At 35.7% G+C, this 18,714-nt stretch overlaps 2 protein-coding genes across 10 annotated transcripts in view; one reads left to right on the forward strand and one right to left on the reverse strand.

The window, feature by feature from the left end:
- The window catches only part of LOC120540046 (voltage-dependent L-type calcium channel subunit alpha-1C-like), a 1,017,626-nt gene extending 1,002,180 nt beyond the window's left edge, over positions 1 to 15,446 (reverse strand). For 7 of the 8 annotated variants that reach the window (XM_039770507.1, XM_039770503.1, XM_039770506.1 and 4 more), the window contains exon 1: positions 15,186 to 15,441. In XM_039770507.1, coding sequence (XP_039626441.1) covers positions 15,186 to 15,315 — 130 coding nt within the window. In that variant the 5' untranslated portion in view covers positions 15,316 to 15,441. Of the gene's footprint in view, positions 1 to 15,185 lie in introns of all 8 variants that reach the window. The other variant, XM_039770508.1, reaches the window with a different exon arrangement.
- Positions 1 to 18,714, forward strand: part of dcp1b (decapping mRNA 1B) — a 196,075-nt gene that overhangs the window by 71,657 nt on the left and 105,704 nt on the right. The window lies entirely within an intron of this gene.

An 18,714-nucleotide genomic window follows, 5' to 3' on the forward strand; every position in this document is an offset into this window, starting at 1 on the left:
ATTGATCCATGTCTTGAGGTTGCACTCATATTATGAAACATCTTATCCATGTTGTTTAAGAAAGGTTAAAAAAAATATTTTGTAATATTTAACCATTTTAAAAGAACACTGCCTACATGCTGCACATTGTTGATTATTGACCTCCTTGATAACCTTTCAACTTCTGGGGCATGGCTTCACTTTGAAACTTGTCTTCAAGTCACTGTTGATCCCCAAAATATGAATTGCAAAAATGTTGTACTTAACGATCATAACTTTTAATAAAAACAGTCAAAAGATTTAAGATTGATACAAATCACACCTCAGAACTATCTCATTATATTGTAGGCTTGGGTACCAGTTTACTAGGAAGAAACAAGGAAAATTACTAATTAATTACATTTTCTCACTCAAAAACATTGTCCTTTGTTCTTTTATTACCTTACTAGCCGAAGCCCGCCATAGCATATGGCGGTGTAAGAACAGGAACGGAAAACGGTGAGAAAGGAATTCAGAAATCAAGAAGAAATAAATACTTCTTGAAAGATGCAGGTGTGAATAGGTGTTTTGGTGGTGACGACAGATAATGAGTCGAAAGATCTAACCCTAGAAAAAGCCACGTACAACTGACCGTGGCTGAAGACTAGTTGTTAGAATTATTGTGAAGAGTAAACAGCATGTGGGTATGAGGAAGGCCGTGCTTCTGAAATTCGATTACGTAAATATAATCAATAACAACCTGAAAAAGATGTTGTTGTAGAATGTCTCTACGTAATTCCTGCAGCTTAATCCAAAAGACTCTACTACAATATCAGGTCTGTGCTCCGGTCTTTGGGTATCCGACAGTGCATGTAGAATTTCCGGTCAAGCAGGATTACATGTGAAAGTGATAAATAAATGAGCCTGTCCGAATTTATGTACTATGGCCATGGCATTCTGCTAGTTTTGTTGCATGTATCTTGGACTTTCTGGAAATGTGGACGGTAATATGATTATTTTGCCTACACGCACGTTATTTTCAGTGTTTGCTTGCAGGGCGTCTGACAGTCCTTTGTATTGTTCCACGCTCAAATCTTGTTGATGTAATCTGAGATAGTTGAGACGCGCGCACTTTTAACATACGCATATACAACGTACTGTTGGAATAGTTCGCCGCTGGAGTGCAAAATACTAAATATATTCCTCATTGCTAATCTGTATGCGTAAAATTGGCATTAGGTAAGCTTTCTTCGCTTGGCGGTTCTTTTATTGGGAACATGTTGTAAATCTTTGTGCCAGCCAATGTCTCCATAAGGGATTAAAAGTGGGTAAACCATAGGATCGCAATTCATATTGAGTGTGGAAATCTGTTTACAGGAGTTGCCTATGGGACAGATGCAAATGTCCCTTTCAGCAGGCAGTTCGCCATTTTCTCCGACGAAAATCGCTGCAACATTAGTGTGACATGTCGGGGCATTGTATCGTCATAAACCCTGCCTAGGGTTTTCCTCGAAAAGCATTTGTACAGATGCTGTTGGATTGGACTGAGCGATTTCATGCATGTGTTTGTAGGATTTAACGAAGGGTTTAATGGTTCTGAGCATGGAATCTAGCTGGAGAAGTACATTTTCGCTGCATGTAGAGTTTGCTTTATTTTGTAAGCGTACTGCAGATGCTTGGCGAGAAATGCCGTGTTGGCTGCGTGTGGACGGGACCGGTTTATGGAAACGGGAGGAGAGTTAGAGTTGGCATGCCGGGCTCTGTCATGCATATCCCATGATGCGGGAGGAGGGTTAGAGTTGGTGGGCCTGGCCCAGTTATGCGTATCCCATGGTATTCCAAGGTCTTCCATTTGGCGGGCGGGGCTCTGTGAGTTGGTGTGCGTGGCTCTCTGTCTTGCGTGCCCTTTGTGAATTATATTTTATATATATATATATATATATATATATATATATATATATATATATATATATATATATATATAGTCCCGATCAAAAGTTTAAGACCACTTGAAAAATGGCAAAAAATCTTATTTTGCATGGTTGGATCTTAACAAGGTTCCAAGTAGAGCTTCAACACGCAACAAGAAGAAATTGGAGTGAGACAAAACATTTTTTGAGCATGCAATTTAATGAAAACAACGATTAAACTGAAACAGGCTGTTTTACAGCTGATCAAAAGTTTATGACCACACCTCCAAAAAAACCCGTAAAACCCCCCCAAAACAGAAATTAAACTTCCAAACATGAACTCAGTACTGAGTAGCTCCACCATTATTGTTGATCACTTCAAAATTGCTATGCATGCTTGATGCAAGCGTTTCCATGAGGTGAGTGGGAACATTTCTCCAAGTGGTGAAGACGGCCGCACGAAGGGCATCTACTGTCTGGAACTGTTGTCCATATTTGTAAACTTCCCTTGCCATCCATTCCCAAAGGTTCTCAATTGGATTTAGATCAGGGGAACAAGCAGGATGGGCTAAAAGAGTGATGCTATTCTCCTGGAAGAAGTCCCTTGTCCTGCGGGCATTGTGTACTGTAGCGTTGTCCTGTTGAAAAACCCAGACGAGGGCCCTCAGTCATGAGGAATGCTCTCTGCAACATCTGGACATAGCCAGCGGCCGTTTGCCACCCCTGCAATTCCTGAAGCTCCATTGTTCCACTGAAGGAAAAAGCACCCCAGACCATTATGGCGCCTCCACTGTGGCGCGTAGAAAACATCTCGGGTGGGATCTGCTTGTCATGCTAGTAACGTTGGAAACCATCAGGACCATCAAGGTTAAATTTTTTCTCATCAGAGAATAAAACTTTCTTCCACCTTTGAATGTCCCATGTTTGGTGCTCTCTTGCAAAGTCCAAACGAGCAGTTCTGTGGCGTTCAAGGAGACGAGGTCTTTGAAGATGTTTTTTGTTTTTGAAGCCCTTCAGTTTCAGATGCCGTCTGATGGTTATGGGGCTGCAGTCAGCACCAGTAACGGCCTTAATTTGGGTTGAGGATCGTCCAGTGTCTTGACGGACAGCCAGTTGGATCCTCCGGCTCAGTGCTGGTGAAATTTTTTTGGGTCTTCCACTTGACTTTTTTGTTCCATAACCCTCAGGATCATTTAAGAAATTCCAAATGACTGTCTTACTGCATCTCACCTCAGCAGCAATGGCGCGCTGTGAGAGACCCTGCTTATGCAGTTCAACAACCCGACCACGCTCAAAAGGGAGAGTTTTTTGCCTTTGCCATCAGAACGTGTGACTACCTGACAGAAAATGACAATGAATCCACATCTTTGCACAGATTTGGCCTTTTAAAGGCATGTGCTCCTAAAATTTCGATCAGCTGTAAAACAGCCTTTTTCAATTAATTGAATGCTCAAAAAATGTTTTGTCTCACTCCCATTTCTTCTTGTTGCATGCTGAAGCTCTACTTGGAACCTTGTTAAGATCAAACCATGCAAAATATGATTTTTTGCCATTTTTCAAGTGGTCTTAAACTTTTGATCGGGACTGTGTGTGTGTGTGTATATATATATGTATATATATATATATATATGTATATATATATATATATATATATATATATATATATGTATATATATATATATATATAGATCATCCGCATGCTCTATAAAATTCAATAATTGGTTTATGGAGCCACATTGTTTTTCATCATGGTTTGGCTCTTTAGCAAAATCTCCCTTTTTTCATTTTCTCAGTATTTTTCTACTCTACATGACAGCACTACACACAAAGTATGTAGTGTTGAGGGTTCATTGGCATATTACTTAGTATTGATGCGCAGGTGACCTAGACTCGTTCAAAACTTTAAGGCTTTCATAAAAAAAAAAAAGCCATGTAGTGTCATTAGTTCAATTCAGATTTATTATTATACAGGTGCCGGTCATAAAATTAGAATATCATGACAAAGTTGATTTATTTCAGTAATTCCATTCAAAAAGTGAAACTTGTATATTAAATTCATTCATTACACACAGACTGATGTATTTCAAGTTTTTATTTCTTTTTAATTTTGATGATTATAACTGACAACTAATGAAAGTCCCAAATTCAGTATCTCGGAAAATTTGAATATTGTGAAAAGGTTCAATATTGAAGACACCTGGTGCCACAATCTAATCAGCTAATTAACTCAAAACACCTGCAAAAGCCTTTAAATGGTCTCTCAGTCTAGTTCTGTAGGCTACATAATCATGGGGAAGACTGCTGACTTGACAGTTGTCCAAAAGACAACCATTGACACCTTGCACAAGGAGGGCAAGACACAAAAGGTCATTGCTAAAGAGGCTGGCTGTTCACAGTGCTCTGTGTCCAAGCATATTAATAGAGAGGCGAAGGAAGGACAAGATGTCATAGAAAAAAGTGTACAAGCAATAGGGATAACCGCACCCTGGAGAGGATTGTGAAACAAAACCCATTCAAAACTGTGGGGGAGATTCACAAAGAGTGGACTGCAGCTGGAGTCAGTGCTTCAAGAACCACCACACACAGATGTATGCAAGACATGGGTTTCATCTGTCGCATTCCTTGTGTCAAGCCACTCTTGAACAAGAGACTGCGTCAAAAGCGTCTCGACTGGACTGCTGCTGAGTGGTCCAAAGTTATGTTCTCTGATGAAAGTAAATTTTGCATTTCCTTTGGAAATCAAAGTCCCAGAGTCTGGAGGAAGAGAGGAGAAGCACAGAATTTACGTTGCTTGAGGTCCAGTGTAAAGTTTCCACAGTCAGTGATGGTTTGGGGTACGATGTCATCGGCTGGTGTTGGTCCATTGTGTTTTCTGAGGTCCAAGGTCAACGCAGCCATCTACCAGGAAGTTTTAGAGCACTTCATGCTTCCTGCTGCTGACGAACTTAATGGAAATGTAGATTTCATTTTCCAACAGGACCTGGCACCTACACAAAGTGCTAAAACTACCATTACCTGGTTTAAGGACCATGGTATCCCTGTTCTTGATTGACCAGCAAACTCGCCTGACCTTAACCCCATAGAATATCTATGGGGTATTGTGAAGAGGAAGATGCAATACGCCGGACCCAACAATTCAGAAGAGCTAAAGGCCACTATCAGAGCAACATGGGCTCTCATAACACCTGAGCAGTGCCACAGACTGATGGACTCCATGCCACGCCGCATTGCTGCAGTAATCCAGGCCAAAGGAGCCCCAGCTAAATATTGAGTGCTGTACATGCTCACACTTTTCATGTTCATACCTTTCAGTTGGCCAACATTTCTAAAAATCATTTTTTTGCATTGGTCTTAATTGATATTCTAATTTTCTGAGATACTGAATTTGGGACTTTCATTAGTTGTCAGTTATTATCATCAAAATTAAAAGAAATAAACATTTGAAATACATCAGTCTGTGTGTAATGAATGAATCTAATATACAAGTTTCACTTTTTGAATGGAATTACTGAAATAAATCAACTTTGTCATGATATTCTAATTTTATGACTGGCACCTGTATATGCAAAATATGGAAAAACTATTATTGTTGCAGTCATGTACCACACTGCCACTTCGCATTAATCTTGCTCTGTAGTCTATTTAAAATAACAATACAGAATGTAATAGGCAAAAATTTGATTTCAGTGTTCATCTGTCATTAAACCACTGTGTCATTATTTGTGCCAGTATTACCTATAAAAGTTCTGAGTACACATGATTAGGAAAATAATCTTATTACAGCACTTTCACACAATTTGAATAATGGCACTTCCATACTGATACCTTCAGTTCAGTGCCAATTGACAGTTCTTCCGCTGCAGAACATAATTTGTTCCAAGCCATGGCAAAATATAACAATTGAAAAAACAGCAGAAATACATGCAGGGTAATATGTAGCTTGAAACAAAGGAAATATGACGTTTTCCATAGTTGCGCTGTCAGTGTGTCAAAACTCAACCCACAACAATCCTGCGAGCAAACAGTTGAACAAAATATAAATCCTTGTCTCAAGAATTTGTGATAAAATGCATTACTTGCAGTGTACTTTAATTACAAAATTAAAATACAAAACTTAAGAATATATTCCCTTAAAATTTGCTTCACATATCATGGGTGCTACAGTATAAAAGTTAACATCCTAGTAAGTTTCCATACACTGGTAATGGGGAGTGACATCAATATGCTATATATGTTCATTGTTTCCATATTTGTTACATAAGGAAATGTAACAGACTCTAACATAAAAAAATGTGAAAAAACTAAAGGGTCGGAAAACTTTCTGAATGAAGTGTAAATATTAAAACACTTTCCAATCAATTCTAGTTTTAGCCATTTCAATCTCTTTGATTAAAATGAGGATAGCTTCAACATGCTATTAATACACATATTCAATATATAGATAAAGTGAAGATCTTTGTCAGAATATGTGACTACTGTATGTAAAGGAATTATGTTGTGCCTGTAAAATACCATGTAATATGTTTAACTACTTAAAGGAATTCACAAAAAATGTCACTCACATTGTCATTGAAATAACCTGAAATGTAAGATACATTATTTTAGGCACACCACAAATAAATGGTACCCAAATTTCAGGAGGTTTTCTATAGCCACATTGCTGTTGTCATGTGTAGCTGATTATGGCAAAACATTTTATTGTTTCATCTCAGAATTTCTGTCTCAGTGACATTGTTTTCTGTTAAATGGATACTTTACGTCTTTTTTTTTTTAGTAGAAATTTGATCATATTATAGTAAGATTTCATTAGCTGTTTGGAAGTGTTTTTTCACATCTAGAGTATACTGAGAAGCAAAATTGCTATTTAGTTTGCCATTTATCATATTTGTAGTTTACTCTTAGTGAGTGTGAATTCATTAATGTGCTGGTAACAGTGTGGTGAAATGCACCAAAAAATAGAGTAAATGTTTTTGGTCAGCTTAAAATCTATTTATACAGTAAAGTAAAAAGAGTCTTTTTGTCCATCGCTAAAATTAAAACTGAAGGAATATATTTTTTTTCTTTTTCTTATATTACATCGTACCTCTAGGAGGAGGAAAGAGTGTGATGTATATTTCCATATTTCTTCTCAAAGTGGTAAAAACATATTTATAAAGCTAAATTTCAAAATCATGAAAATGCCTGTGAGTTTTCATGATTTTCACTTTTCTCATTAAAAAGTTAATTTGGTGGAAATGAGCAGCTTAATCAGAAATATCAATCTACTAACAAGTATCAATCCTGACTGCTTATTTTTGGCTCTGGCAGAAAAAACCATGCTGTGTTGTTGTGGCCATAGCTGTTTCTCTAATGATAGATTTACAATCCACTTCAACAGTGCAGTGAAAAGCAAACTGAATACCCCATGTGCGCATGCATGCTTTTCCCAAAGCTGTAATTTGAGCTCTCAGTTGCCCTCTAGTGGTTTTCAGTATCTGAATGATTTTAAAAGTAAAAAATTAAGAAGTTGTACAAGTCTGCTGCTGTAATCTTCAGGGGTGTAGTCAAGTGGCAGGCTGTCATGTTTAACAAAACATATTATTTTTATACTTATCCTTGCCTGTGCTATAACCAAAATGTCTTGAGCAAATACTGTAGGTAATTTTAAGTATGCAGTTAAAGAATTCCCGTTTTAGCTACAGTTCATTGCCTAACGATACTTATTTAACCAAAATTTTATACCCTGGAGTACAAATATCATAGCTGTATGGTCAAGCAGTATGGTCTTATGTAACAGATCATGATATACTGTACATAGTTTGTGACCTAATATTGTAATGTTAAAATATCTCACTTCAAAATGAAATTTCAGTGTGCTGAAAATAAAAAAATAAAAATTGTACAGTGAGTGATAGAAAACATATGTTTTATTTTTATGTTTTAATTTTAAAGTCAACTGTTAACTTTTTACATGTTATAGATAACAAGCTTTATAGTACAGTACACTTTTTTTTAATATATATATCTTATCTGGGCTCCTAGACTGGTGGCCTGGATCATACACTTGGCAGGACACGTCCTCTCCCTAGACAGGCAGGGCACATGCTGTTGTAATGTACTTTCATCAAGCTATATATGGTGGTCAGACTATTCTCCCAAGATTTTCTTGTTATCTTGTTGGCTCTGACTATTTATAATTAGAGGTCTGTGGGAACATGACAGAAATTCCTGGAACAAAATTTACAAAAAAATCAAAAGATAACAAAATATGTCATATTGATTCTTGTGTAATTTTTTAATTTTATTTTTCTTAACTTTGCTTCTTAAATCACTTGTATACTTCAGTTTACTTATTGCCATCATGACTGCAGAACCATCCAGTACAGTACTTTTTTCTTATTGGAAGTCAAAATACATTTATCACTATATTTCGTTTAGTCTGATTATGCATGTGACCTTTCTTTTAATATATTGATACCTTTCTATTATGCTTTTCCATTCAGTGAGCAGCCTTTAACTTCTGGTACGGTGCAGTACAGTATTATATAACATCTCCAAACTTACTTAATCCACTTCAGGGATGGTGGGGTTCTAGTTTCTTTTTCTGCAGCCCTGAATACAAGGTAGTAAATACAGTATAAAATGCATGTTGTGAAATTAATTATCTTTAAAGGATCCTATGCTTTTCTTTCATATTTAATATTAGCATTCACTTTTTTTTCTAAAGCACTGAAAATCATCTGTTCTTGGAACATGACAAGGTTGTGCCTATCTGTGCAGTAGCAGTGGGCCCAACACAGGATGCAGTCCAGGACAAGGTGCCAGTCCACATGTTTTTATATTTTATACACACACACAAACTGACAGTTGATTGAAGAAGTGTTAAGTTTATTTCATATTTATAGTCCTTGTAATGACTTAAGATTTTAACTAGTAATGCTGCATTTCATTTAAAGTTAATCTTAAGTAGTTCACATTATCTTTTTATTGCAAGTTATAGGTTTATAGAGTCCTCTAAACCAGTGGAAAAATAAACACAGCAATGTAGATGCAGATACTGTTGAGATTCCCACACTTGCCAATCCTAAAATATGCATGTAATACTTTTGTTCTTCTAGTGTTTCCCATACAGATATTTAGACTTTTCTCCTGCTCAGGGCTGTCATGACTCTTATGAATCTATTTTACCCCAGCATACATTTTGAAATATAAATAAATTAATCAAAGCATGTGTATACCCATAACAATGTTGTCACTTTTCAAGCTGAGTGATAAGGATAATGTATCAATATCACTAATACCAGCTTTCAGCTATGCATATCCTTCCCAGTGATTTCTACAGAAGGTCAAGCAGTCATGTGGTTTCCTTTGCTTTTCAGAGTAACATTAAGCAAAGGTAAGATTAAAAAAACAGGTATAACAATATCAATTATTATGGATTACATATGCTGTTATATGTTGAAACTAGTTTGAAAGTAACAAACATGGAAGTCTTCAGCACATTTTGTGAAAAATTAGTCAATCATCAAACAATTAAATCAGGCCACCCCAGTCCTGTGCCTTGAACTGGCAACCTTGCCTCAGCCTCCCCAGCTATGGACCTTGAGCTGACAGCAGTCGGTCAGGGAGACTTGTACACTCTTATCAGCCCCCTAGACTCCCTCTGTCTTTCTAAATAGCAGGACAAGTGCCTCATACCTCTGCTGTTTCACCTGCATTCTCATGCTTTGGTGAAATATATAATGTCCCCATCCAGACTGACATTGCCTTTGTAATATTGATAACACATCCTTTTTCCCTTCTGGGTCCTGACAGGATTTACCTTCTCACATTGGAATTTGTTTGTGCTTTCTCAATATCACCTTGGGTTGCTCCTTAAGAGCATATGAAATATAATAAATGAGAGAGACCATTCAGTCCATCCAGCTAATTTGTTTAGCTAATAGCCAAGTTATCTCAATATCCTATCTGGATACTTTGTAAAGGTTGTGAAGACTAAATTTAACTACATGTCTCAGAAGTTTGCTCCAGTTTCCAGCAACTGTTTATGTAAAAAACTACTTCCTGGCTTCAGACTTAAATGCATTTCCACTTAATTTCCACTAGTGTCCTCAAATATGTGATTCACCCTTAAGCTGAAAAATTTCTGCTGCATCTACTTTATCAACTACTTTAAGAATTTTGAATTCCTGGATTAATCCCCCACTTGGACACCTCAGCTCAAAACTAAGCAGGTTTAATTCTTTGAGTCAGTCAGAGTTCGACATGTCCTTAAGTCCTGGGATGCTCTTGGTTGCGCTTCTTGGCACAGCTTCAAGTGCTGCTCTGTCTTTTTTTATAGTGAGGTGACCAGATTTGTACACAATAATGCAAATGCGGTCTCGCTAATGCATAATATCCGTCAATTAATATTAACTGTTTTTACCATATAGCCTAAGATTTTATTTGTATTTTTAATTGCTTCTATACATTGCTTAGAAGAAGAAAATATTGTGTCAACATAAAGCCTTAAATCCTTGACGTTTTATGTGGAACATTCTTCTCCCCAGTTTGTGGCTTTCTCCTGGAGGACTTTTGTAAGGAAGGCAGCCCTCACAAAAAGCATTGAAATATTACACTAGTACATACAGGTGCACAGTGAATGAATTTTGTTTCATTTTTCATCTTTAACATACATTTTCTATTGCTAGTTGAGTTAATTAAACACTGTCATTTACAATTTTAATTAGTAAAACACAAATGTATGCCAAAAGCTGTTTAACTATACTCTTTGTGATTCACATTTATTCTTGTAGCTATTAAAAATGACAATAATGTTGAGTAAGGCAGAAAAAAAAAAATAAAGACAGCTAGGAAATTACTGTGTATACTTGTTTCCATTTTATTCTGGTAAGAAACAGTGATCTTAAATATGTAACAAATAATGTTACTTAAATAACATTTTTAGTTTAATAAATGATTAACAATGATATTCTAAAACCAGCTAAAAAACAGACTTTTTGTTTTATTATATTGAAAGTTTGAGGCAAGGTCTAAATTTTATTTTTGCCTGTTGCTGATTTTAGTACAAAGGATAAAGACTGCTGACTCACTACAGAACTTAAGTTCTTACACTTTAGCCACTATAGTTTGATTCCAGTCCTTCCTGTGTGAGTGACAGTGAACATTGAGGATCTTGTCATATTGTTAGAGATTTCCCTCTTTTTTTTTTTTTGTTGTTGTTTTTTCTTTCATCCTTCTCTTGCTTTGTATCGTGGAATATACTATATTTACTTTTTGCCCAAATCATTAATATATATCAGAACAACTTGTCCATTTATTTGTGCACATTTGTATTTTTAGTATTTCAAATTGTATCTATTCCTTCTTTCTGCATTGGACCCATTTACAATGTTTGTCTTTCTGCTGAAGTTAAAAAAAAAAAAGTTTGAAGGCACGTGATTTGCATACAGAATTAAAATGTGCAATATTTCTTAAATTTCACATAGTACATAATAACAGACAAAGCACACTATCTTTTCATTTCAAATATTGGTCATTTTAATCATGAAGGGCCAATCGCAAGTAAAAATTCTGTTCATCTTTCAATTTTAAATTATTATTTTTAGTAGGGACCAGACTGGGTAGCACCAATGCCTCACAGATGCAGCATCTTGGTTTGAATGGCGCATGCATGTGAGTGAATTAGAACCCTCTCCAGGGTTGTTCATTGCCTTATCAGTACTTTTAGGATAGGCTCCAGCACTTTATAACCCTGAATTGGGTTAAATGAAAAATAAACTAAATTATATCACAAAAAGATAAACTGCTTACCATCGTGTTCAGCAAGAACATTAATAATGCAGATCACCATGACATTTTGATGTAAGTCTGCAGTTGTATCAAACAGTTTAGTTAGCTTGTTTCGATTATGATGGCGCACATAATTTCCTAGAACACAGCAGTGTTATGTTCAGACCCTAAACTCGGAGAATGACAGAGAAAATCGAGACCAGGAAGTGAAACAGTTAAGTTCAAAATGAGAATAATTACCTCAAAGGCAAAAAAAGCAAATACTAAGCTGAAACTGGTGAGAAGTCAAGCAAAATGACACCTTTTATTGGCTAACTAAAAAGATTACAATATGCAAGCTTTTGAGGCAACTCAGGCCCCTTCTGTAGACAAGATGATAAAACGGTACAACACCCTAGTAAGCTGAAACTGGAAAACAACCTTGTAGTAAAGAGGAACACACAAAACAATGAAAACCAAGGAATAAAAGAGAGAGAACTGTACACATGTGCAATTTTTTTGTTAAATCACTGACAGCAGACGAAGCGTGCCCAGATTTAATGTGTCACGCTAATTACGTTATACATTGTTTGCACAAAACCACACCCTCGGCAATTGGGAGATATGTCCTAGTGGTCATGAAATGGTGCCACCCACAGTAAAACAAAATGGTGGTGTGTTAACAAATTTGCATTATAAAAGATAAACTTTTCCCTTGAATAAGGAAAAATAATCAGACCCAAACCATAGTATTCTTCACAGAAAAAAATGAAGGAAAAAATTGTATACATCCCTGGGTGTTCAAGAAAATAATTTTAGTAACATGTAAATTCACTTTAAGCATCTTTAAAATAGCTAAAACTTCATCTATATGTACATTTACTGCCCCTTTTTTAAAGCACTAGAACCTCATGTTTGCAACTTTAAAATATTTTTCCTGCTTTTTGCTTCTTGAAATGTGTGAAAAATCTTGTAACATGTTTTTAGGACTCTATACAAAGTTTAATTCATAGTGGCTACTTGGAGTGCATGACCATTTTGGCCTCACATGCAAAATTCTTGTCTGCTGCATTGAATGTGTTTTCTATGCACTACCATGGCATTTTCTGAATTACTTGCCTAAATATCATTGTGTGTCTTACTCATGGCTAATGCAGTAGTACAGTGTTTAGCACTGCTGCCCCACAGATCTGGCACCCGGTCATTGTCTGTGGATTTTACATGTTCTTCTTGTGTTTGCATGGGTTTTTCTCTGGTACTCCCATTTTATTGTCCCACATCTCCAGATATGTAGAGTACTGGTTAAGTTACTTGGTGATTTGAAATTGTCTCTAGATTCAATAAATGCGCCCTGCAATACATTAGACTGTTTAAGGCTGTTTCCTTCTTTGTACTCAGTGGTGCCAGGACCTCATTCATTCAGAATTGGGTTAAATGGTTTGGGAATGTGATATTGTATTGATAACAGACAAAATTGAAGCTACAACATTCTTGACATGTTTCTAGCATGCCAATACTACATTTTACAAAAGACTGGGTTTATGCCCTTTCAGTTATTTCTAAAACTTTAAAATAACATCAGTCTCTTTTCTGCAAACACATTGGCCGCATTTTAGAAGTAAGTGAGCTGAGCACAAGTGAAGACAATTCTTGTATTCTACTGTAATGAAACACATAAACACTGTATGTAATAAAGTATATAAAGAAGATAGTTCTGTACTTTTTAAACCATTTAAAATTAAACAAAATATAATAATGATTAATACTGTGTGATGGACCATATTGTACTCTACTTCAGCCATCTTAAAGTAATATGTCATTATTAATTTCACAGTGTTTATTATCCAGAAATGGGCTCAATGCTTTATTATTAAATTTAAGCAAGGAAAGAATTCGGCCCATTTAAATTTTGTTCTCAGTGTGCCTCAGAAGCATATTAAGCTGATATGTCAGAAGCAAGAATTTGTTTAGAATATGGCAACAAAGGAAATCTGTTGCTGCAGCAGCAACATAAAAGACACCTATTTAAGACACATCTAAAATAATGTTATTTTGCTCAGAGACAGACAACCATCACTGTGCATCCTGCAGAGACACAGCTAATTCAATACACTTTTACAGTAGCTCTGCCTCTGAAATATTAAGCATCTCACAGTCCAGACTGAAACCAACGTTTTTTCTTTAGTTTGCATACAGTATGAGGGTTTACAAAAATAGTGGTATTTGGTTTAGCCTGGCCTTACAATCAAAACAGCATTCTACTATACATGTTTATTTTCTTCAAAATAATTAATCACATTACATAATACAAGAATGCCAAGCTTCATTGTCTTTATTACCAAGGACACACATTTCTGTGCACAATATCTCATTTTATTGTTGCATAATGAGATCTGGTGTATGGTTTTTAATTAAAAATGGGAAAATGGTTGTTAGAAACCCAAATTGCATATTGGTTGTTTTGTGGCATTCTAGAGGAGACATTAAATTTATTTACAAAATTTTCCAAGACCTACCATTGAATTTAACATTTGATATGTTATCTGATGTTAAAAATGTAATAGTTTAACCACATTTTATTACTATTTACTTATTTGGTTGACACCTTTTATTCAAGGTGACTTCCAACATTTGAGCTACAGTCTTACATTTCTTATTTTTCCAACAGCAGCACAGAGAGAAATTGCAAAAGTGTATTTGTTAGGTATTGTATTAAATGTAGCAAGCATTGGGAATACTTTGTTTTAACTTTGTTTTTAAGATTTCCAACATCACCCTGAGTCAGTTTTCTGTCTTATTTTTTAAAGTGTCATTACTATACTCATTTTTATTTCAGTTTTTTACTTATTATTTTTATTTAGTGTGTTATTTACTAATGAGCAAGCTAGTGGGTAGAACACTGAAATAGCTGTGATCTTTCAACATTCTGTGTCACTTACCCTGGTGTTTACTCCACTAGTCATTAATTTTCATTTTTAAGACACAATTAAGAGGACAAATGATGCATAAAAAAGTGAATTGATGGTGGCAAATGACAAAAGAGACTAAATCATTAATAGAAATATTTACAAAAATCTTATAAATGATTCACTACTGTATGCAGAATAAAAGAAAGAAAAAAGAAAAATTGCTGATTAAACAATGAGATTAAAAGAAAGTGAAATGAATCCTTGGTTGTGAAACTAGTTAGAACAAAAATGGAACCACAGGGGTTACCTAAGGATTGAAGTTGAGAATCACTGATTTATTGTACACACTTATTACTTTTAATAAGCAAATTAAGGTGGTTTGAGTAATTGTTGGTCAGTGCTGGGAAATACTCATAAATGCAGCTGCTGTTCAATAAAGACTTTCTGTTCTATACAGTTTCCAAATTGGGATGTTTTGCAATTGTATGAAAGACCAATTACTTGTTAGTAGCTATGTTATAAACTGTAGATCCAGAAATGCATTACATATGTACAAATTCTTAATTTAATGGCACCTACTCTTTGACTTTAAAACGTATGGTGGTAATACCCTTGACAGAACATTGAGTAATTTGGTCAGACATGTAATGTGACTCACCCCCTGGGTGTACGTAGACATAGTCCAAATGTGCCTGAGACACCAGTTTTCCTCTGTATGTTGATTCAGGTTCTTCCACCAGATGTCTGTGTTTGGGTCTTTTGATACGACGGTTGACGTTTTTCAGCATGTTTTAGTCCTACAGAACTGTATTCCTTATCAAAGTTGATGAACACTTTAATTAAAATTTAAAAATCAGCAAGAGTATTCCCATAAAAATACTATACATTCGTAAGGTTCAGCAGTAAATGCCAATGCTCTATTTGACATTTAATAGTCTTCAGTATCCCTCCTCCTGTTCCTCACCATGTTACCCCCTCCCCTTTTCCAACTGATTCTGCTTTTTATGGAATGGTCTCCTTGTCTCAAATAATATTTATCTTTCCTTCATCATTTTTACATACCTTCTGTCTCTTGTATAAGAAACTAATCTGAAGAGTTTTAGGGGTAATGTTTATTGTCCGCCTGTCAGTTGCACACTTAACCATGAAGTATTAGTCTCTATTTTAGTTCCCACCGGCTCTTTAGATGACAGCTTTCTCTCCAGCAGATAAGCAAGTCTTTATGTTGATCTCAACAAGGCCTGACTATAAGTGATTCCAGCCATAATCAAGTATGTCCTAAATGTTAAGTGGCAGGCTTAATTAAGCACTGCATTTTCTATTTATTGCAGTTTCCCAATTGTTTAAATTCTGTTAATATTTAATAATACTGGAATTAAACAAGGTTAAAATGTTTGGTCACTTTAATAATAGCACTTTACAATACTCTGGACAATTCATTCTTTTTGGGAAGTTAAATCAAATTAAATCCAGACTACCCTATGACATTTTATGAAAGCTATAAACTTTAAAAACTTTATTTTACATGATCATATTTTAATGTAGCTGAGCTGTTTTGAACTTGTGAATGTCACATTAGCTGCTTAAGTTATCCATTAGAGGGAGACAGAGAGGAAATATAAGTGCATGCCTAAATGTATTTATTTATTTAATGCATGTATTTTCTTGTTGCATATCCCCCATAATGTGTTGTGATCCCAGAAAGCATGCATTATACTGTGGGTGAAGAAACCAGCTTTACATATACAGGGTTGGACAAAAGTAGGTTTACAGTTGTGAGTACACAAGGCTGGCAGTTTGAGCACTTGTAAGATTGTACCTAAGTGCACTGTGCTATTGTGACATTCTTTTGAGTTTATAAAGTTAATAAAGATATTGTAATACTCATAACCTTCATTTTCTTTTTCCAGACAAACAACTGTAAACCTAGTTTTGCCCACCCTGTATATTCAGTTGTATATTAGGTTATGAATGAGTTCTGCTCTTGCAAATGTTCATAATCCAATTTTGTATTTACAGTAGGTAAGGTCCTTTCACTGGTATTTTTCATTAATGGAAAACTCTGAAAACAATTATAATTTATTATTTTAAAGGAAAACATTTCAAAGTTACTAGTAAAATGACAGTGAAGCCAATATTATCATACTTTAAATCACAAAACGCAAACAAAATAAATCTACACTATACTAAACTGAATCAAGGGTATGTATACTATGTCAGTCTTATGCCTAACACTAGAATTCCTGAAGCCTACGAAAAAACTCGTAATCCCTGCCCACCTTAAATCCCTTCTCACCTCTCCATCAGCGTCTTTTTGTTTTGTAAATGCGTCGATCAGCACAAGCAGCAAGCACTGCTGTCCCATCCCCAGCCTTGACAGAGCTGAGCTCGGGCTAAAAGTTCTTCCAGCTCAAGCCAAGGCTCCTTATCTGCGTGTGAGGTTCCTGGAGTTGTATAGGGTAAATAATACAGTATATCATTATTTGGAATACATGCATTTCATGTCTGTTCCGTGTGTACAAAGATCTGGGTAAGTGTAGGATGAAAGGAAATAAATGCAAGGCCAGAGATGCTGAACACATACCTAAAGCAGAAACTTTCTCCATGTTATACTAATAATGATGTGAAGTGTATAATGTGTGTAGACTTTATTCCAACTACCAAATAAACGCGTTCGCTTTTATCCAAGAATATAACAAAAGAAGAAAAAAAACAGTTGATTTACATGTTGCTGTCAATGAGTTAAAAACCTAAGCTCAAATGTCAACCGACAAGGAGTTGATATGTGTTCTTGAATGTGGCAGAGGTAAGAACCGCTGCCTTATAACCCAAAGGTCCCGGGTTCGGCACCGGGCGCTCCACATTTTGAGTAGTGAGCTGCTGCAATTCTTATTATTACTGTAATATAATAAAAGCTTACGTTTTATTTGAGTCTATAACACACAGTATAAATTGTGGCTACTTGTACAAGTTAGCGCTTGTTTTTTTATTATTCAGTTTTATTCTCTCAGTGACGTTCACGTGGTACAACAAACTTGCCTCTCCTTCTCTGAGTTGATGGCATTTATCTCCATTCTTTTCACAAGAGCAGCACTGTGGCTGATGCCTGCTCAGAACTATTTGTTGTACCGGCAATCAAAGCATTTACAAAACAAAAGATGCTGATGGAGAGGTGCGAAGGCATTTAAGATGGGCCTGTGATTACGAGTTTTTTCATAGGCTTCAGGAATTCTAGTGTTAAACAGTGTAAAGATTTTTATAATGACACAGTATGTCATAGAGTTGGAAAAGGCATAATGATGCATGAAAATCTTCTGCTAAGTGACAAATATGAGACATGTGCAGTCTCTGCTGATGAATAGTTCATAGTGTCACTCTGCCTTCTCAGCAGGTGTGGTCCCTGAGGCAGTTCAGCTGGGATTGTTCACTGGAATTTAAAAGCATACTATTTACCTGTCAGCTAAATGACAGGTTGCTGATCTAGTAGCTTACCTGTGTCTAAGCTTATTGTGTGGCTTATATGTGGTGATGCACTGATGTCATGCTTCTTGCAGCTGTCAACTCTTATGGCAGGTAATGAACACTGCTGTCATCAACAATATAGAATTCCTTAAAAATATTCCTTAAAGTAATGATAAATGTTCATAACTACACTGGCCTGGATCACCTAAACTCAAAAAGATTTTGCTCTGTGAGAATTTGGCCCCATTTGAAGACTATTTGATGACCACCAGCCATAAAGCATTACAGACTACTTGTGATTCCCCATGGAGTTGCTAAAGCCAGTGTTCTGCTCATCAACTTTACAGATATGTATGAGATTATAACGACTAGACAGATCTAATTTAGGAAACAAGCTGGAATCAGTAACCTGATTCAGTAGGGCTGAGAATAAGGGAACTAGGTAATTGTTTTTAATAGTTGTTTTTTTGTTCCCTATAATTAATACATAGTCCTAACAAACTTTTTTTGGCTCTCCTAGAACTATTAGACATATGGATAAAACCATTAGCCAGATTTTCTTTTATATTTTCATCCATAACTCTGTCTCCTTACATTTTTTCTTTAGGCAAATTGGTAGAGTCAATAAATCAGTTGTACAGCCATATGGTCAATGAGGAGGTATTCCAATAAATTTTCTTACAGAAAATATTTGCAAAGCACTAGTACTCCTTAGGCAGTATATA

The sequence above is a fragment of the Polypterus senegalus genome, chromosome 12 (assembly GCF_016835505.1).
Source record: "Polypterus senegalus isolate Bchr_013 chromosome 12, ASM1683550v1, whole genome shotgun sequence".
Taxonomy (NCBI): domain Eukaryota; kingdom Metazoa; phylum Chordata; class Cladistia; order Polypteriformes; family Polypteridae; genus Polypterus; species Polypterus senegalus.